Source organism: Condylura cristata, unplaced genomic scaffold, assembly GCF_000260355.1.
Source record: "Condylura cristata isolate star-nosed mole 26May11 unplaced genomic scaffold, ConCri1.0 scaffold00047, whole genome shotgun sequence".
NCBI lineage: Eukaryota > Metazoa > Chordata > Mammalia > Eulipotyphla > Talpidae > Condylura > Condylura cristata.
The window spans coordinates 3,110,654-3,130,779 of NW_004567148.1; the positions used below are offsets into that span (position 1 = coordinate 3,110,654).

General features: G+C 39.7%; 1 protein-coding gene across 1 annotated transcript in view; it reads left to right on the top strand.

Annotated features, from left to right (window-relative positions):
• The window catches only part of LOC101636091 (transmembrane protein 117), a 355,789-nt gene extending 337,947 nt beyond the window's left edge, over nt 1-17,842 (top strand). Inside the window, exons 6-7 of the mRNA XM_004694771.2 lie at nt 478-637; nt 17,831-17,842. Of these exons, the coding sequence (XP_004694828.2) occupies nt 478-637; nt 17,831-17,842 (172 nt within the window). The remainder of the gene's footprint in view (nt 1-477; nt 638-17,830) is intronic.
• The last annotated feature ends 2,284 nt before the right edge of the window (nt 17,843-20,126 follow it).

The window sequence follows — 20,126 nt, forward strand, 5'->3', positions numbered from 1 at the left end:
GGAGCATCTGAAAGCAGACATAAGAACTCCCACTTAGGTTTTATTCTGACTTTTTTTTTTTTTCCTATTTCACATCTTTTTATCTCTTACTACAATATTAATAAAGTAAAATGATCATCAGTTAACAACTATAAACCAGAGACATTCTATGGGGCAGAAGAGGGGAACAAGGTCAAAACCGGGGTGGGAAGAGCACATGGGACTATGGCGATGGCACATGGGTGAAGTGGTGGTGGGAATTACAACGGGGATTACAAGTGAGATGGAAAAATATACAAAATGAAGAAAGATGTAAAATATATCAAATAAAATAAGAAAACATTTAACTTCCTTCTTTTTTCATCTTCCTTTCAGTGACCTCTTTGGGGTGGGTACATGATCAGGGAGAGACATGTTAATAGAGCACAAACCACAGGCACCCTCGAGTGTCCATAATTAATGCCTAATGTCCTCTAATAAGGGTCTCCTTCCCTGCAGGACGGTTCTGTTCACCCTGACGTCTGTGGTGGTGCTTGTCATCACAACTGACTGGATCAGCTGGGACAAGTTGAATAGGGGATTTCTGCCCAGTGATGAAGTTTCCAGAGCATTTTTGGCTTCTTTCATCTTGGTGTTTGACCTCCTTATTGTCATGCAGGTAAGTGTCTTTGTAATCCCATTCCCTCTGAAGTAGCTCCCTGCTTTATTTTTAGGATAATCAACACTATACAGTGAAAGGCTCCATAAACCCAAGGAAATGCCAAGTTTACAGTTGCTGTTGGGGGGCTGCCTCCGATCATATTTTCCACCATTTTACTGGTAGGAAAAGCCAAATGGGCTTTCACAACCAGGCTGCCACCCAAATTCGTGGTCTGCACATTGCGAGGTATTCGCCTAGAAAATGGGCAGCTTGATGGCATTTTCTGCCAAGGCTTCGGGGAAAAGACAAAACAAAACAAAACAAAACAAAAGCCCTATCATTTTGTTGAGGATAGTGCCAAGCCAGCAAAGCAGGGATAAACAATTGCCAGAGCAGCTCATGGTTTTATAATGGTGGAAATAGGGTGATGTAAAATGCTTTTTTCTGGTATGGAAATGCTCCTTTTCAGCCTTCAGCAGAGGTCATTCCATTTTCATGTAAACAGTATTTCTGCCCAGCTTAGCAGCTGAGATTTGGTATCATAGTGTCACCTTCAAGGCACTTCCCCTGTAATCTTCTGGTGTGAACACGTTGGGGTCTTAATCTCAGTCCTTTGAATAGAGCAGAGACATTAACTATTTCTTGGCCCTTTGTCTTGTTCGTTTAATAGCCATACATTTGCTGGACATTTTCTTTCTCTTTTTATGGGGTGATTTGGGGATTTTTCTTTCTGACATGGTTATACGTCCCCAGAAAGTGAACACTGTTGTGCTCTGACTTGTTGTGAAAGGTCACAGGACAGCTGTTTGTTTTCTCAGTTCCAGAGAGACTTTTTTTTTTAAAGATTTATTTATTTATGCATACAGAACTGGGGTACAGGCCAGAGGTGCAGTGACAGTGAGAGGATTCACCAGAGACACAGTGGGGAGCAGAACAAGCAGATCAACTAAGTACACTGCTGAGGGGAGTAGGGGGCAGATCAGGAGAGTCCTGCTGCTCCATGTGGGTCACCTGCGGGGCGGGGATAGAACTCACGTTGAAGTGTCTAACTTCTTAGTGCTGTGCTTTAACCCACTGTGCCACTAGGGAGGGCCCCAACAGAGACATTTTTAAGAGATATTCTGTCATACCCTAAAAGAAACTTAATTTTTTTTTCTTGGTTCAATAGTATTAATAGCTTGGAAATTAGTGTCAAGCTGGTTTCTAAAATGTTTACTATTTTAATGAATGACCATTTAAAATGCATTATTTGAAAACATAAATTTAAATGTTTGTTTCTTAAAAAAAAAAATGGTGTGGTGGCCCTCCCTGGTGGCGCTGCACTAAGAAGCTAAAGCCACTTCCACATGAGTTTGATTCCCCCCTGCCCCGGAGGTGACCACATGGCGTGGCAGACCTCTCCTGACCCGCCTGCTGCTCCCCTCAGCAGTGTACTTCATCCATCTGCCTGTTCTGCTCCCCACTCTGTCTCTGGTGAAGCTTCTCGCCGCCCCTGAGCCTCTGGCCTGTACCCCAGTTCTGTATGCACAAATAAATAAATCTTAAAAAAAAAAATTGGTGTGGTTATTTTGTGAGATAGTTTAGCATAATTGAGAAAATACTGGAGTTTGACTGAGAAAGCCCTGGAAGTTTCCACATGTGTCGCCGGTGGTTCTGCAGGATCACCTCTGGGTATTTATCAAATAGCTTTTATGCCATTACTTATTATTCATCTGTTACTGAAAGGTTATTTTTAGCATCTAACTAACGTGCTCCCTATATACCTATCTGCTCTGGGCAAGTAAGCCCTGGTACTTCTTTGAACTTCTCTTTAGTCAAATATATTAGAAGTCACGTGGGCCACTGTGTTTTGAAGTTTCTTAAGTTTGAATCCATCAGAGCACAAATCGCTTCCCGAAATTTTTACTATTGTCCACCACCATTTATCTCTTTATGTAGTTATGCTAAAATCAGGGACTTGAAGTGGAAAATTGTACCACTACAGAGATTGTGGACTCAAAAATAAAACTTTTGCCATAGATGATAGAAGGAAGGAAGGATGTTTGGCATTTAAAGGCAGAATCAGCAGAACTGGGAGGGGAAAGCAAAAACATGCAGCCATCAGGGACTGAGTTTCAGACTCCTCCAAGAATGGAGAGTTGGTGTTGAGAAATGTATCAGTTTGGACCATTTTGGTTACAAGTGACAGTAACCCTGGCCAGCTAGCTGAATCCAAGGTAGACTGTATCACAGCCTCTGTAAGGAGCCCTCAGGAGGGAGGACAGAGGAAGGGGAGGGGTGCAGCTGAATTTTAGGAGCATCTGAAAGCAGACATAAGAACTCCCACTTAGGTTTTATTCTGACTTTTTTTTTTTTTCCTATTTCACATCTTTTTATCTCTTACTACAAGGCAGCTTTTCCACCTTTCTGGTGTACATGATTATATCCAAAACTTCACAGAGAGACCAGTGTCCAGCTCTCAAACCTAATTCCAGATTCCTGGGGAAGGAGCTGGATTGTTCAGTGCTCATTAATGAATTAACTGGGGGCGAGACAATCCCAAAGGAAAAGTGGGAAAGATTGGGTATCAAAAACTATATTAATGTAGCACAAAGACAAATCAGAAATGAGGCTCCTTTTCTCTCCTGAATGTCGGTCATCCAGGTGTGCTCTTTTGCTGTGCCTTTTGTAACGGAATCTTTCATGTTTCTTTGTCTCCATCCCAGTACTGACTCTGTCCTCCTCTAAAATGGTTTCCTGTGGAGTCCTTGCCTCCAGATGTCCCCTCATCCCAATCACCCCACATACTTCAACCACATGCCCTTCCAGACTGAAACGCCACGTTGTACACGTCACTTCTCGGTCACAGATATTCTCAGTGTCTCATCACTGTCCAAAATTAAAGTCCGGACTCCAGGAAACTTCTCTCTATGCCCCTGTGGCCTGACCCTGGCTGTGTTTTGTCTAGCTTTATGACAATCCACAGGCTCTGTGGGTTTCCCTCCCCCAGAGGACAGCCCTCCTCCAGAGTGGTCCCCTCCTTCTCCACTGTCCCCTCCACCCAGTGTACTCCTCCCCCAAAGTGACCCCACCCCAAAGCATGTTCTCTTCTCCAAAGCAGCCCCTTTCCCTCTTATGCCTCTGTCCCACAGCAGCCTAGCCCCACAGCTTGCCCCCTCCCCTAGAGTGGTCCCCTCACCACCTCCAGTGTGTTCCTCACCCCCCCCCAGAGCATGCCCCACTCCCAGGGCATGTCCCCACCCCCAGAGGGTGCCCCTGTCCCCAGAGCATGCGCACTGCAGGATGCCTTTCCTACTCCAAGATGCATCTCTCCTGCTTTGCTCTTCTAGAACCCAGCATTGAAATCCATTTCAGCTTCTTCTCCTTATAAATCTACTTTGACTGCTTCTTCCTTGGAAGTCCTGCAACACTTTTTGTCTGGGCTGCAAATCAGCACTTTTCCCTGCTGCTCTGTAGAGCAGGAACCATAGCTCAAAGCAATATATCCTGAAGGTCTCCGTAGCACACTGCTATGCATGGGCAGTGGTAATTCCAGAGTAATAACTGCTGGGTGAGGGTAAAGAAGTAGTATTTCAGTGCTGAGTCTCATGCAAACTCCATCCCCTTTGGGAATATCATGTAAAATTTCCAGGGATTAGCATAGGCTGTTAGTGAGTGAATTTAAGGAAAATGAGCTTCAAAGGCAATATAGTCAAGATATTGGAAAACATAATAGAAATGTCCTAACAAGTCCACAATCAACTAAATGTTGATGCAATCCATTCCATCGTCTCATAGTTCAGACAAAAGGAAAATAGAAAAGTAGCAAAATTATTGTAGATGAAGAGAATAGCTTCCCTAAAAAGCTTACCCTCACTAGAATTATTTAAGTGATTTAAAGCATTTCAGTCTAGGCTTTTCTAGTGTTAGAAAAATTCAACTTATACTATTAAAAGATCTTTAAGTAGCTTGATTTTAAAAAAGGAAAGAAACCTTTTTTACTTTTTACTAAAGCATTGCTACTATAAAGATATTTTAACAAAATTGGTGTGTCAATTCTGACTACATTTTAAAAACAGTAATTTTTATTTTATGAATATTCATTAAATAGGACTTTATGCATGTTTGTTATGAAAACTGTGTTGTCATATTTTTTTGCTGTTTTAATGGTCACCAGAAGTAAGATACAGATGCCAGCAAAATATCAATAAAACACAATTCATGTAAATCAGTCATTATTATAGAATACGAACAGTGAATTGTAAAGAACACTTTCCTCTGAGGAAATCTTTTTTTTTTTTTTTTCAAAATCTGTTAAATATTTATAATAATGTCACTTGATTCTTATAGAGGCCTTTAATTTCTTGCATAGTGTTTAATTTGCTGCTATGTCCGACATACTCATTTTCTCTTACATTAAAGCATAAGATATATAAGACATATTAAGACATGTAAGAATTAAAGATATGATGTAAAGAGGAGTACATAAAAACAGATAAATGTGATATGATCATTGGGGAGATTTCAGAGAAAAGCAAGCGGCTAGAATTTGAAATGCAGGGCCTCCTTCGTGGCACAAGGATGAAAAATCTCACCACTATCAAGCTATCATCAGCCACTGTGGCCTAAGTTTGATCTTGGATTCTTCTGGGTGGCTTCTCTGATAATCACATGTGCAACTGGTTATATATGTATAGATAGATAGATAGACAGATAGACAGACAGATATGTAGAAAAATAGATTATAATATATTGACTTGATATGCTTCAAGATGGCAAGAGAGATCTTCCAGAGGAGGGAACTTTAAAGAGAAGAAAGATTCTGGGGGTCACATTTTGGTGACTGCTCACAGATATTTACTTTTTCAACACTTTCTTTTTTCTTGTAATTTGGCTACATACCTTTGGTGAACCTGGATATTAATGAGTGAGCTCCTTAAGGAATGGAAATGTTTTTTTCCTATTTTTTTTATTCCCACAGCTAGCTCATACTCAGTGTATTGTGATTTTACCATAAATATTTTGCTGAATGAAAGAGTGAATAAAGGGATGACCCATACACTATTTCAAAAATGTCAGAGAAAATGAGATTTTTCAAGAAAGAAAATATTTACCAACAGCAGGAGAATGAACCATTAATAATATTAGATTAGGTCATTTCCACTGAGGTATGATTCTAGTGTGATTAAATATCCAAATAAAAATTGGAATAAATTGCTTAGTTGCATATTAAAGTAGGCTATTTTGCCTGGTTAAAAAGCGCATAGAAAGAAGTGATATTTCCTCAAAAGCAAGTCTGAATATGCAGGAAAAACTTTAAAAAATTGTATTATATGAGCCATTCACTGTGTGGCACTAAGGTGTGTTTGTTTAGTTCACAGCATGGTTCTCAAAGGTAAGATAACTGATTAAAAACATAGACATTAAGGCCTTTCTGGCAGCGTATAGATTTGAGTCTCAGCATGAGTTCGATCCTTGACCAGGGAGCTGACCCACATGGTGCAGCAGACCTCTCCTGTCTCTCCCACGGCTTCACTCAGCTGTGGCTTTCAGTCAGTCTTTCCTGTTCTGTTCCCCACTCTGTCTCTGGAGAATCTTCTCACCCCCAACAACTATGGTTCTTCAATGAATAAACAAATAAAATTCATAAATAAAAAAAATTGTTGAAAAATAAAAAAGAAGTGGTTGTTATATTTTTATTAGGGATTTATAGTGAATTGCAATAAAATATGGGAGCTCTTCAATGTCACTACAGAGGACCAGATATACTTTCTTTTAGTGTTTTTTTTTCTGCTTTAAATTATTATTATAATAAGCTCTGCAGAGCATAGATTTCTTGCTTTGACCGCTCCTTACATCAGTAAAATATATCCCAAGAGTAGCAGTACATTATTATTTATTATACCACTGAATATACTGAATTCATTTCATCTGTATTTATAAGTGAGGTGTGTGTCCTTTATCACATCAATTTTTATTATGCTTTTGTTAATCCTGTAAATAAGTTGGAAACCCTTGCCTTTTGCTCTACTCTGGAATCAAATATACATGGGGCTACTTGTGATATGTTCCCTATTGTCATGTGCTTGCTTTCCATTCTTATTTAGATGTAGTGGCCTCATTTATATGCCATGACAATGAAACAGGTTAAAAGAGAAAAGGAAATAAACATACTCTCTTCACCTACTATTTTGAGGTTGAAACTCCCCCTTCATCCTTTAAAATCTGGGTTTTGCATCCTGAAAATATTCCTGTAAATATGAAAAAAGAAGGCAAGACAGAGAGTCCTTGGAGGGTGGCTGGTGGATGTATAGCTTCTGGTTGCCCTTAACTTCAGTAGATTTCTGAACCTAGCTTATATTGTAATAACGTTTATCATCTCTTTCATAATTATGATTTACATCAAAGCCTGTTTATGTTATACCAACTTAGAAATATATTTTATAATTTATAAGATATAATACAGTCATCTTCTATAAAGTTGATATAGACTTTATAGAACTACCCAGAATAAAAGAAATAATATCCTCATATTATTTTATCATGGTAAGCACATTTCAGCAAAACTGTATGAGTTGTATTGACTTAAATTATGAAAACAGTGTAAGTTCTTTTAGGGAAAAGTAGAAAGCCACAAAATAAAGAAGAAATAAAACTATAACATTCTTCCATATAAATCTGTCATTATCCATGGGATTTAATTTAGACATATGTGCACATATATTACTCCCAAGACAGATTTGTCCTCTATTTTAGTGTTTTGCAACCCACTCTTTCACTTTAGGATTTGCTATTGAAATTTTCCACATTATAAGTTATTCTTTTACAAGATCACTTTAATAACTTACTATACAGTAACATTCTTTATTGACATTCTTTATTGTTCAACATTTGTTTCATTATGGTGCTATAATGAACATGATCCAATGGTGATTTACTGGAAATAAATTCTCAGAAATTGAATTACTAAGTTAGACAAGTTGAATGTTACAGTGACTTCTAGGATGCTTAGTCAAACATTCTTCTAGAGGTTGTTTTATTTATCATCCCGTAAGAAGGACAGGGATGTGATCACTCACCTCGCCAAAACACTGGATTTATATTAATAAATTCCTATTTGACTGGCAAGAAATACTTTTCTTTAATTATGCATGTTCTTAGTTCAACAACTCCTTCAAGATTTGAACTTTTAAAAGTTGCTGGCAGGATAACCCAGGGCACTATATTGCACAACCATTTCAGGGGGCAGAGAGTAGTGACCTAAACAAGCAAAACTGTCCTTCCTCTGCACATAACACGGGGCACATGGCCATTAGTTATTCTCCCCTTTCACCAGATTTTGCCACTAAATGAGTTCTGGGAATGCTACAACATATTTCTTTTTAGAGTCTTTCTATTTCAAAATTGAAGACAAGAGACGTGACTATGGAGTACTAAGTACTAAGTTGATCAGTTCTTTGTATTTTTTAAAATATTTATTTAGTTTTGCACAGACAAACTGCGGTGTGGGCCAGAGGTGTGAGGGGCTGGTGAGAGAATTAACCAGAGACAGAGTGGGGAGCAGGGGGTGTGACAGGAGAGGTCTGCTACGCCCTGTATAGCTCACCTCCCTGGCCCAAAATCAAACTCTGGGCTTGGTGGTGACAGCGCTGAGACTTTTCCCCTAGGCCACCAGGAAGGTCCTATATTTATTCTTTTGTGTGAGTTGGACATCCATATACTTGGCTCCATGTTTTGTAAAGATGCCTAAAATTTTGTCTTTGTCTTGTGATAATTTTTTCTCTTTGTCTTGTAATTGTGCAATTCCTGTTATGCTTGTTATAAATAGTTCTTTGAGGTTTGTTTGTTACTGAGATTGTTTCTAACGGATGCCCTCAAGCTCAAGTCCTCCTAAAAATCACGTGGTGTGCATCTGTGCGTGTGTGTGTATTTGAATGTTTAATGCAAATTCCTGAATTCTTCCCACAGAACAGTTGAGATGCAAAGTCAAAGTAGAATTCTAGAATCTAAATCTTAGAAAGTTGAAATGTGATTCTGGTGCAGATAATGGGAGAGTCACATTTCGGCCTGGGGTGAGGTTTGTTCAACCTGTCCTGTTCTCATTATAGGTGTGGTGAAATCTAGCCATCTTTTCCTTTGAGATGCCTGCCTTTTTTTTTTTTTTTTTAAAGATTTATTTATTTGTGCATACAGAACTGGGGGCCAGAGGTTCAGGTGAGAAGCTTCACCAGAGGCAGAGTGGGGAGCAGAACAGGCAGATCAACGAAGTACACTGCTGAGGGGAACAGCGGGCAGGTCAGGAGAGGTCTGCCGCGCCATGTGATCACCTCCGGGGCAGGCGGGAATCGAACTCATGCCAAAGCGGCTTTAGATTCTCAGTGCTGTGCTTTAACCCGCTGCGCCACCAGGGAGGGCCGAGATGCCTGCCTTTTACATGAAGCCGTGGGCACTGTGTCTTCAAAAACGACATTGACAAACTAGAAAGCATATCCAAAAGCCAACAGCCAGGATGTTGAGAAACCCAAAAGAATGACAAGTGATGGAGGAAATGGGGGTGTTTAGCTTAAAGCATAGGTTTTGGGGAGTAATGTGCTAGCTATTGTTCAGTGGCAAGGGCAGAAGAGAATGTAGCTGTTGTAGCAGAGACTGTTTAAAGAGGAAGGTGTTATACATCTGAGGCATCCTACAGAGGAGAGGGAGGCAGTGGGTCAGAACAGGGGAGGGACAAGTGCAAGGGACTGTGGTGACAGATCACAGGTGCTGTGGTGGCAGAGAACTACAGGGACTACACCTGAGGGGAGAAACCAATTACTGTACAAAAATGAACAAGTATGTAAGAAAAAGAAAGAGCTAGGTGTTGGAATTAGGGAATTAAATCCATCTTCTACTGTGAATTTTTCTTTATATAACATCTCTAATAATATCGCTCTCCTCTCTGGGTCTCCTTGTGGCTTTCTGCTGTCTTTGGAGAACATTCCATTTCTCTGGCAGCCTTGCTCTCTGCGATCCCACCCCCTCTCCCAGTGTGTTGCCCAATGAATGACTTGATGTTCTCAAGAACTCAACAGCCTCACCATCCTTCCCTGTTCTTAAGTCTGAGAGCTATTAGCTGTGACCTGGAAAGGCCCTTCCAGGCCTGAGCCAGAGGCTCAGCCCTGGTCAAGCAGAGCCCTTGGGACTGAGTTCCTTTCAAGATCCTTTCTCTGGACTATCACAAGTTGATCTTATCCAGCAAGTAAGGCACCAAAAAGCCCAATGAAGTAATGTGTGTATTTATATAGCGATATGTCCTTAATACTTGTTAGTTTTAGGGCAGGAACTAGGGTAACGAAGATGGCTAGAATGCACATCCTTGCTTGTAACTTTTTCACCATCTTAAAAAGAAAGAATAAATGAACTGGAGAAGTTTCGTGATGAATTAAAAATTCACATTTCAGCACTTGCTGGCTTTCAAGTGAATTTGCAGTTTATTGAGACATAAAACTGTTTATTTAAGGGGATAAGTAAAAGGAAAAGAATGAAATTTTCCCGAGTTCTATGGCATAGCAGTTCTGTTCTCTGAACCAAATGCTTAATTTTTGCTAAGATGATTAAATAGAAGATGTTAATACTTCTGTTGAAAATTTAACTGGTGTTATCTAGTGTGCTAACTAGAAGACACACTCTATCTTTCCTTGCTCAGAATCATTACAACATTCAGCAAAAGGGCTGCATGTTTTTGCATAACAAAGGGAAGCTCCTACTTAATCCCTAAATGTCTTGGGATAATGAGCATGTTACATATTTTAGCATCTGTTGTATTTCACTGTGACTATTAATGGATAATTTTCCTTTCCATTGTATAGAAGTTTTCTCCCCCTTGCAGTCCACAAAGCAATCTGAGGTAGGAGTTGCAGTTATTCTGGCAACAAATCACTCAACTGGCATTGTGTTTTCAGATACCTGTGTTTGTGCAGTTGAAGTTGTGAGTCAGTAAGAAGCCCACACTTGCCAATGGCAGAAGCCCCAATATTTTAATCCCACATCTCCACACTGCAGAGCTGCTAGTGAACTGTCACAGACCACCCATTAAGGAAATTGCATTCCTTGACATTATGCAGAGCGAGTTAAAAGGCTAGACCCAGACCTGCACTTTTATGACAGATTACAAATGTGTTTTCCTCTGAGGACCAGTGAGCCAGTTAAGTAATTTCTAAATAGTAGAGTTGTCATCCAAATGCAGTTTGATGTTATTTCTAGTTTCATCCAAGACCTAAACTTTTTCCTCAAGGTGCTTAATAACCTTTCATGATCTGACTCAAGAGTGAATACCAGTTGTATCATGAGGGCTGATTTTCTTTGCAAATTCCAGAGACCACTGAATGATGGGCTCCTTGGCATCGAGTTTATCTCCATATCAACACTTTTTGGTCAGTGTGCTGCTGTAAGAGCTTCCATAGGCCTCCCTGTGGCCTAGGGGTTAAGTCTCAGTGCTTTCTCCTCAACAGCCTGAGCTGGATCCCAGCCAGAGAGTGTCTGACCTGCAGAGGGCACAGCATACCTCTTCTATCTCCTACTGCTCACTGCTCCCCTCAGCAGTGGATTCTGCTCCCCACTCTGTTTCTGGGAACCCTCTCACCCCTTCTGGCCTATACCCCAGTTCTTCTATGCAGAAAAGAAGAGTTTCCAGAGTTTCCATGAAAGGATGCTGAGTTAACTTCATTTGCCATTGCTGATAAGAATTTTCAGCACTACTAACCCTCTCAGTTCTGCAGAGGATTTGAAGCTTCAGCAAGCAGTGCATTTCATTCTAGCTACCCTTGAAAAAATACCACCACAGACCTGACCCAAACAAAGCAAATCTATCATTGATGTTACACTTAGTAGCTAAAATATAGCTACTATATTATATGGAGCAGTTCTGCCCAATGTTCAGTTTATTTGTTTGCTACCATTTTAGCTCAGTTGTTTCTAGAGAATTTGGGTATCTTCCTATGGCTGGAAGTACTCATTACCAGGGACTTTAGGTAGCACTGAAAATCTTGAAATAATGCATAAAGGAAAAACAAAATAGTTGTTAAAAGGAAGAGAGAGTAGTTGTAGTTTTAAAAGACTCTTGCCAATTTGACAACATGAGTTACTTTCAGTAACTAATGGTCACCAAAAAGCACCATGAGGGCCCTGAGGCCAGGAAGGTGGGGGGAGGGGAAGGAAACACAAAGAGGTCATTTCATCAATGACATCTTGCCTCAATGAAAGCATGATTTAGGCGTAGTAACGTCAGGTAAGAACGCAGGCATTGCTCAGTGTCAGCCAGTGTCACACTAAGGCTGTCTAAACAACACCAAAACCCAATGGGAACCCGAGTTGTATGAAAAGAACATGGGGTTTAAAGCATGATAAATGCATCTCCAGTCTGAATAATCGATGTTACTTGCCCAGAACTGTGTTCAAAAAAGATGCACATAAAACTGAAATATTTTCAGGAGAAATTGTTAAGGATGGGAAGGAGTGCTATGAAATTCAGAAAAGAAAGTTCTCAAGGGAATTGAGATAATTTTCTTCAAGTGTGAAAACAAAATACTGGATGGTTTCATTCATAGCAAGAGTATAAAGGGCCAGGGGGGGAAATAATAATAATAATAATAATCAACAACTATATACCAGAGACATTTTACAGGGGTGGAGTGGGGAATGGGATCAAAAATTGGGGAGGGAGGAAATACACTGGATATGGTGATGGCACATGGGTGATTTGGTGATGGGAAGTCCATGGGGATTACAACTGAGATGGAAAACACAAAATGATGTAAACATAAACATATTATTAAATAAATAAATAAATAAATAAAATTTTTAAAATGTGCAGACACTGATTTAAGATAAAGAACATCTTTTTTTTTTTAAAGATTTATTTATTTATACATATAGAACTGAAGTAAAGACCATAGGTGTCGGGGATGAGAAGATTCACCAGAGAGAGAATGAGGAGCAGAACAGGCAGATTGACTGAAATGCACTGATGAGGGGAGCAGTGGGCGGGTCAGGAGAGGTCTGCCTCGCCATGTGGATCTCCTCCAGGGTAGGCAGGGATCGACTTATTTGGAAGTGGCTTTAGCTTCTTAGTGCTGTGCTCTAACCCGATGCGCCACTAGGGAGGGCCCGGTTTCCTTAATTTTCAAAAGAAAAACAGAAGAGAAACTCACGATAAGTTTAGGCCATAATTTGTTCTTTTTTTTTTTTTGAAGATTTATTGATTTATGCAAACAAGAACTGGGGTACAGACCAGAGGTGTGGAGGGGTGAGAGGGTTCACCTGAGACTGAGTGGTGAGCAGAACAAGCAGATTTACTGAAATACAGAGCTAAGGCAGGTCAGGGGAGGTCTGCCACGCCATGTGGGTAAGCAACCTGGCCGGGAATCAAACTCGTGCTGCAGTAGCTGTGGACAGCCCCACTGTGCTGTGCTCTAACCCACAGTACTACCAGGGAGGGTCCAACCATAGTTTGTTCTTTACTAATCATTTTATTGTGGGGCCTGCCTGGTGACATAGTCTGAATGCTATCAAGCTATCACCACTCACTACAGTATGAGTTCAATCCTCAGCCAGGCAGCTGACCCACATGGCACAGCAGACCTCTCCTGTCTCACCTGTTGTTCCCTTCAGCAGTGAATTATATCCAGCCACCTGTACTGCTCCCCACACTGTTTCTGGGGAGTCTTCTCCCCTGCTCCCACACCTCTGGCCTATACCCCAGTTCTTCTATGCAAAAATAAATAAAATAATAAATCTTATTTAAATTTTTTTTTTTATTTTGGTATTACATGAATAACATTAGTTTCTCCTTGACCAAACTTTACTTAGGCTTCTTGGAACACTGTTGACCAGGCCTGATCTTGGAATGTCCTTGGAATGTTGGCTTAGCTCCTTGTAGCAAAAATCCTACCATCTCAGATTAGAGAGACTGCCCCTCCTTAACACCTGATTAACCAGGCCTCTTCTCGTGAGAACCTGCTATTAATTTGATGTAGTAAGAAAATCCTTACCTTCATATGTCCTCGTTAATTTCTCAGACACAGGTACCACCTTGCTTCTTGGTTATGAAGACGCAGTTTTCTTGACTATCTCCAGAGTTGACTTAGATCTCTCTCCCCTACTTCTGCTATCTTGAGACCTAATACAATAGTCCTGAATAGTCTTCCTCCCTATTTTAATAAGTTCTAAATATTTTTTCCCTTAACTCATCTACCATCTTCCATGTCCAGAATTTGTCAACCTGAAAGGCTGAAACCCATATAAGCAAGTCCTAATTCCCTCTTCCTCCCAGTCTCAGGCAACTAACATTTGAGTGTCTTTGTAGCGCTGGCTGCTTTATACCGCCTGTAAGCGAAATCACTCAGTATTTATCCTTTTCTGATTGGCTTTTTACACTTAGCATAATGTCTTCGGGTTTCTTCCATGTTGTACCACGTGTCAGAGATTCCCAGCTTTTTAAATCTGAATACAAGTCTACTTAATGAATATGACACTTTTTTGCTTGTCCACTCATTTGCTAGTGAACAATTGGTTGCATCTACTTTTGGGGGGATGGTGAATAATGCTATTATGACCATGGGTGTACAAATATATGTTCAGTTCTTGCTTCAGTACATTTTTTTTAAGATTTTAAATTAAGGTTTTATTTATTTTTGTGTAGAAGAACTGAGGTGCAGGCTAGAGGCATGGGGGTTGAAAGGATTCCCCAGAGACAGCTTGGGCAGCAGAACAGGCAGGTTGACTGAAATCCACTGCTGAGGGGAACAGCAGGTGAGACGGAAGAGGTCTGCTGCACCCTATGTAGCTCAACTACCTGATCGGGGATTGAACTCAGGCCATTGCTATACAGCATCTCCTTCCTTCCCAGGACTTATTTTTTCTTTTATTCATTTCTTTAATTTCCTTACATTATTATTCATTTTTGTACAGTATTTGATGTCTGCCTTCAAATGTAGTCCTAGTAAATCTCCCACCACCACAGAACCAGTGAGCCATCATCATAGTCCCTTGTGCTCTTTCCACTCCTGTTTTGACCTCCTTCCTCTCCCCTTCCCTGCTATAAGCCTCAAATCTATAGTCGCCTACAAGTTTTTTTCTTTTTTTCTTCTTTTTTTGGCTCCTAGTTCAGTTTCTCCTATACTCCTCCTTGAAGGGATTTCATCTGATATTTTTCTTTTTACCTTTCACTTATTTCACTGGGCACCATCCCTTCCAGCTCCGTCCGTGTTGCTGCGAATGGAATGAGTTTATCTTTTTGATTGCTGAGTAGTATTCCATTGTATTACTATGCCACATCTTGATCCAGTCATTTATTTGGGGACATTAGATGTGTAAGTAGTGCTGCAGTAAACATAGGGGTGCAGATTTCCTTTTGAATTAATGTTTTTGTGTTACTTAGCAATTCCTAGTAGTGGATTGCTGGATCATATGGTAGCTCCATTTTTAGTAATTTGAGGATCCTCCACACAGTTTTCCATAGTGGCTGGACCAGTTTACATTCCCACTAGAAGTATAAAAGGGTGTCTGTTTCCACATTCTCACACATTTGTTTTTGTCATTTTTTAAAAAAACATGGACCATTCTTAGGTAGTATCTTACTGTCATCTTGATTTACATTCCCCTGATTGTAAACAACACTTGTTATTTTCTTTAATTTTACTTATAGTTTTTATAATTGCCCTCCTAATGAATATGAAATGACATCTCATTGTGGTTTTGATTCCCATTCCTAAAGATAAGCTGTAACTGTTTTGCTTTAAAATTAGGAAATTTTTTGGATCACTTCCAAGAAAATCCTTATTTCTCAGTTATTTAGAAATGTTTCATAGTAACCCTTGGAACACTATAATCTCCTCAATCCCTATGCAGTGAGGCAGCTGACTCTGCCCAACACAAGTTCATTATGAACCAGGTCTATAAATTAAGTTTTCTAGTAGTCATAAAATCAATATAATATTTCTCATGAGTTGTGTCTGCTTAACACACATTTCACTTCTGACTATCCACGTTTGGAGTGTTCAGTATAGTTTGATATCATGAAATACTCGCTATTGCTTGGGAAATTCTAAAGTGACAACAGCCAGTTACTGATATGCAGTTTAAAAAGACACAGTGCACATGTAGCCTTGACAACATCCACATTTTGGCCAAACATTTACACACATCTGTGCAAGGACCCGTATCTGGGTACTGAGAGGGTCTCACCAGTTTGTTTTATTGTTTGTTTGATCTTATTTTATGTTTTTAAAAACTCACACTGTTTCAGGTAACTATACTTGATATTCAGTTAAAAACGTGGTCTGGGGCCCTCCCTAGTGGCACAACGGGTTAAAGCACAGCACTATGAAGCTATCGCAGCCACTGCAGCAGGAGTTCGATCCCCAGCCAGGGAGCTGACCCACATGGCGTGGCAGACCTCTCCTGACCCGTCTGCTGCTCCCCTCAGCAGTGTATTTCAGTATATCTGCTTGTTCTGCTCCCCACTCAGTCTCTGGTGAATCCTCTCACCCCCTGTACCTCTGGCCTGTACTCTAGTTCTGTATGCATAAATAAGTAACTCTTAAAAATAAATAAATAAACATGGTCTGTTCATCTGTGAACCCAACCACAAATACTTTGCCCACTAATCAATATACACACACACATACAGATTAGAATCATGCCATTGATATTTGGATATTTTATTGGGGACCAAATAAAGATTGCTCCTAATGAGATATTTTTTAAAAGATTTTATTTATTTATGCATACAAAGGCTGGAGTTCGGTCAGAGGTGCAGGGAGTGAGCATATTTGAGACAGAATAGGGGAGCAGAACAGGCGGATCCACTGCAGTCCACTGCCCAAGGGAGCAGTGGGTGAAACAGGAGAGGTCTGCTGCACCCTATGTGGGTCAGCTCCCTGACCAGAGATCAAACTCAGGCCACTATAGCAGCTTGACAGTGCTAAGACTTTAACCCCTGCGCCACCATGGAGGCCCCTCCTATTGAGACACTTTACAAGAAAACGTTAGTTTTCTTTTTCAAGCAGCCAAGAGTTCCATAACTATTGGTATTCAAGCTCTGATTATCTCAGTGTCTTTTTAACTTCTGCAGAAGGTTAGGCACTAATGTAAACAAAGCACCATGGGTGCCAAATCAGAAATTGGCATGTGTGATATTAGGTCTACTGAGGCTCCTGTCAACTTTAATAATAGTGATGATTTGGAAGCCGAGAACAGTCTTAGTGACCAGCCCATCACTAAGGGCCATTAAGTTCAAGTCCATTTCAGTGCCTTTTGGGGATTCTATTTATTTCATATTGGTTGGCCGGCTCTCCTTAAAAGTTAAAGAGCTTTTAAACAATTAAGGAGGAACCTCTTGTCAGTTTAAGCTAAAACTTTGATGGTCTGTGCCTCAAAGTAATTCAAAAAGCAATGCACACTAATTTAATGGATATTATGGACTACCTCTCTAAGATTTCTCCAGATTTTAACAAATATTTACTGCTCAGAGTGTCAGAGCACTCTAGAATTTTCTCCCTCAGGTAGGGAGTAGGTTCCTGCTGTCATTCTTCAGCCCCCAGGCAGCTCTTAGTTCTTGCTAACTTGTTAGCTGAAGAGGAAAATTTTTATTCTTATCACCTTGTGTACATTCATTCTACCTATTTATCCCCCCCCCGAAAAAATTTAGCTCATTAAAATAAGACATTTGTACTCATATATGTGAGTGCTCAGCATGAACCTGTTCTTGCTACAAGCGAAATACTTATTAATACATTTATCACTTCAATTAAGCACAGTTAGCTGAAACAGCCATTTTGCATCACAAGCCTGCAAAAAAAAAAAAAAAAAAAAAAAAAAGACACATTCTCTCTGGTCACTAGCCAGCTCCCGCACACTTGATTTGTAATTTGAACTTCTTTGGGCTTCTAAGAAATTGTAGTTTTAAGAGAGGAGCAAGAATACTAAAAGTGACTAAAAGAAATAAATGTCATGATAGTTTAATCTTTTTTTTCACCTGGCAACAATAGAGTTAAATTGTGTAATATGTTTCACTTAGTAAAAGGTTAAACGATAAACATCTGCTCACTGAGATGAAGGAAGCCAGTCTTTCAGTGAGTTATACCAGATTGTTGGGTATAAAAGGACTGGGCTGAGCATATAAAAGGACTGGGCTGAGCAAAAGGAAAACTGAATGGGCTTCTTTAAGGCTCCACTTGAATGTTTTCGTATATTTAGATTAAAATATAAGGCTCCGGGCCCTCCCTTGTGGCGCAGCGGGTTAAAGCACTGCACTAAGACGCTAAAGCCACTTCAGCATGCGTTCGATCCCCGCCCACCCCGGAGGTGACCACAGGCAGACCTCTCCTGACCGGCCCGCTGCTCCCCTCAGCAGTGTACTTCTGTCGATCTGCCTGTTCTGCTCCCGGATCTGTCTCTGGTGAATCCTCTCACCCACCGCATCTCTGGCCTGTACCCCGGTTCTGTACGAGTAAATAAATAAATCTTTAAAATATAAGGTTCCATGTGACTATTTTAGAATATTTTCGGCTGTTCTCTTGTAGTGTAGGTTAAAATTGTGTAATTCTGCTATCATCAAAGTGTAAGTTTACAAGCATTAATAAAATCCTCTGAAATTTTTAGGCAGTATCACCTTCCAGCTAAAGGCTTCTAGAAGCAAAATTAAAAAAAAACTGCACACATATATGAATATAGAACTGTATTACTGTGGAAATACACCTATACAACTTAAAATATTTTGCTTCCAATCAAGAAGTATTGCTTCCAATCAAGGAGTATGTGTATGTATGTACACAGTTTTAAACCAAATACTAGAAGATTTAAGACATCTGTTTATTTAAAAGATCTTTAAGTTTAAAATAATTTTATATAAAAACTAGACTTATTCATTTGCCACTGATGCCAAGATATTTGAAATATCTCTGTACACTGGCAGTTTCTTATTATGATACATATTTTTAGTACAATAATGATAAAAGGAAAAGATTACTCAAGAGTCTTTTTTATATTTCTGAACTGATAAATAATAATTGTATTGTCAAAACTAGACAGGCAATTTGCATATCTCTTAGAGTCTCTCTGAGACTCTCTTGTTCTTACTTTAAGTGTCTCTGATCAACTGCTCCCTGGTTTCTTGCTTCTAACTCCATAGCACAAATGTCATTTATTTGATAAGCACGTAATAAATTCCAACAATATGGGCATAAAACATAGCGAATGAAAATGGCATTGCCCTTTTGAAGCCTAGAATCTGGAAACAAAAGCAGTTATTAATCATGACTCATACAAGAAAATCTGAAAGTACACACACTATGAAGATCTTTCTTATGGAGAAGAGCAAAACATTTGCCACATTGAAAGATGTGTTTGGCAGGGGGCTGCATGGTCTGGAGATACTGAATACAGATAATTTCTCTGACCACTGATCTGGGTGAGGAAAAGGATGGGAAAAGAACAAGGGTTCTGGACAATTAATGCTTGCATTTGAAGTCTTTGTTTTGAGATAAGTTGCTTAAACTCTTTGAAATCTCAGTTTTGTCATTTATAAAGGACTTCATTGTTTTTTATCTCAACAGAGTTCTTAAAGACTATAAAATAGATTTTTAGTGGCTGGTACATTTTATATATATATATATTATATATGTATGTATGTATATATATATTCTTAATAACATTTGCCTTTATGTTACCTCTTTGAAGGCAAAACTTTTTTCTTAATGCCTTATAAAGTTGTCTTCTGAATTACTATTCCAAGTCCTACCCAGGTCAAAGACAAGTAACTATAATAGAGAATTATGTATGTGGTGATGACCCTGATATTCATTTGGAAGCATTTAATTACAACTCAAATATTGGTGCAGTAATGTAATTGGGAAATGGATTCATTGACTGTAGGAGACTAGCATGCATGATGTATAGCATTAGCTTAGTTGAGTAAAATCACAAGACTTATGGAAACCTACCCCACTAAAAAATAGGAGAACATGGTTTAATCAAGGTAATTAAGAAACTCATACCCCCTGGGAGTCCTTGGATAACAGAATTGGGTTCAGTGTCCATTTTTCTTGCTGGGTTCTTCACTTAAGGGTCACCTCCTTTGAGAAACCCTATAATGTGTCACTCTCCAAGAAACCACCCCCCCAAAGAAGAATTTTACAACTTTTTACTGAAGGTGGTCCAGTGCCTGTCATGGGAAATTGGGAGTTGGGAAGACTGAAAGAGAATTTGGTGTATAGAAAAGAATAGACACAGCATCTGGGGTCAGTTATGTGTGAAATAGGGACAGTGGTCAAGGCTTGAGCAGAGAAGCAGAGTCCCTGGTGGTTGGTGGTTGGGCAGCTGGAGGGCAGACCCGGAAGTTCTTTTTTTTAATATGTACACACACACACACACATATTTTTTTGCATCACTGTCCCCTTTTGTATGTTTGCTTTCTCTTAGGTGTTGTCCTATAAAATTCCCACCCCCAAGTCACATGTGCACCATCACCACAGTCCTTGCTCTTCCCTCCCCT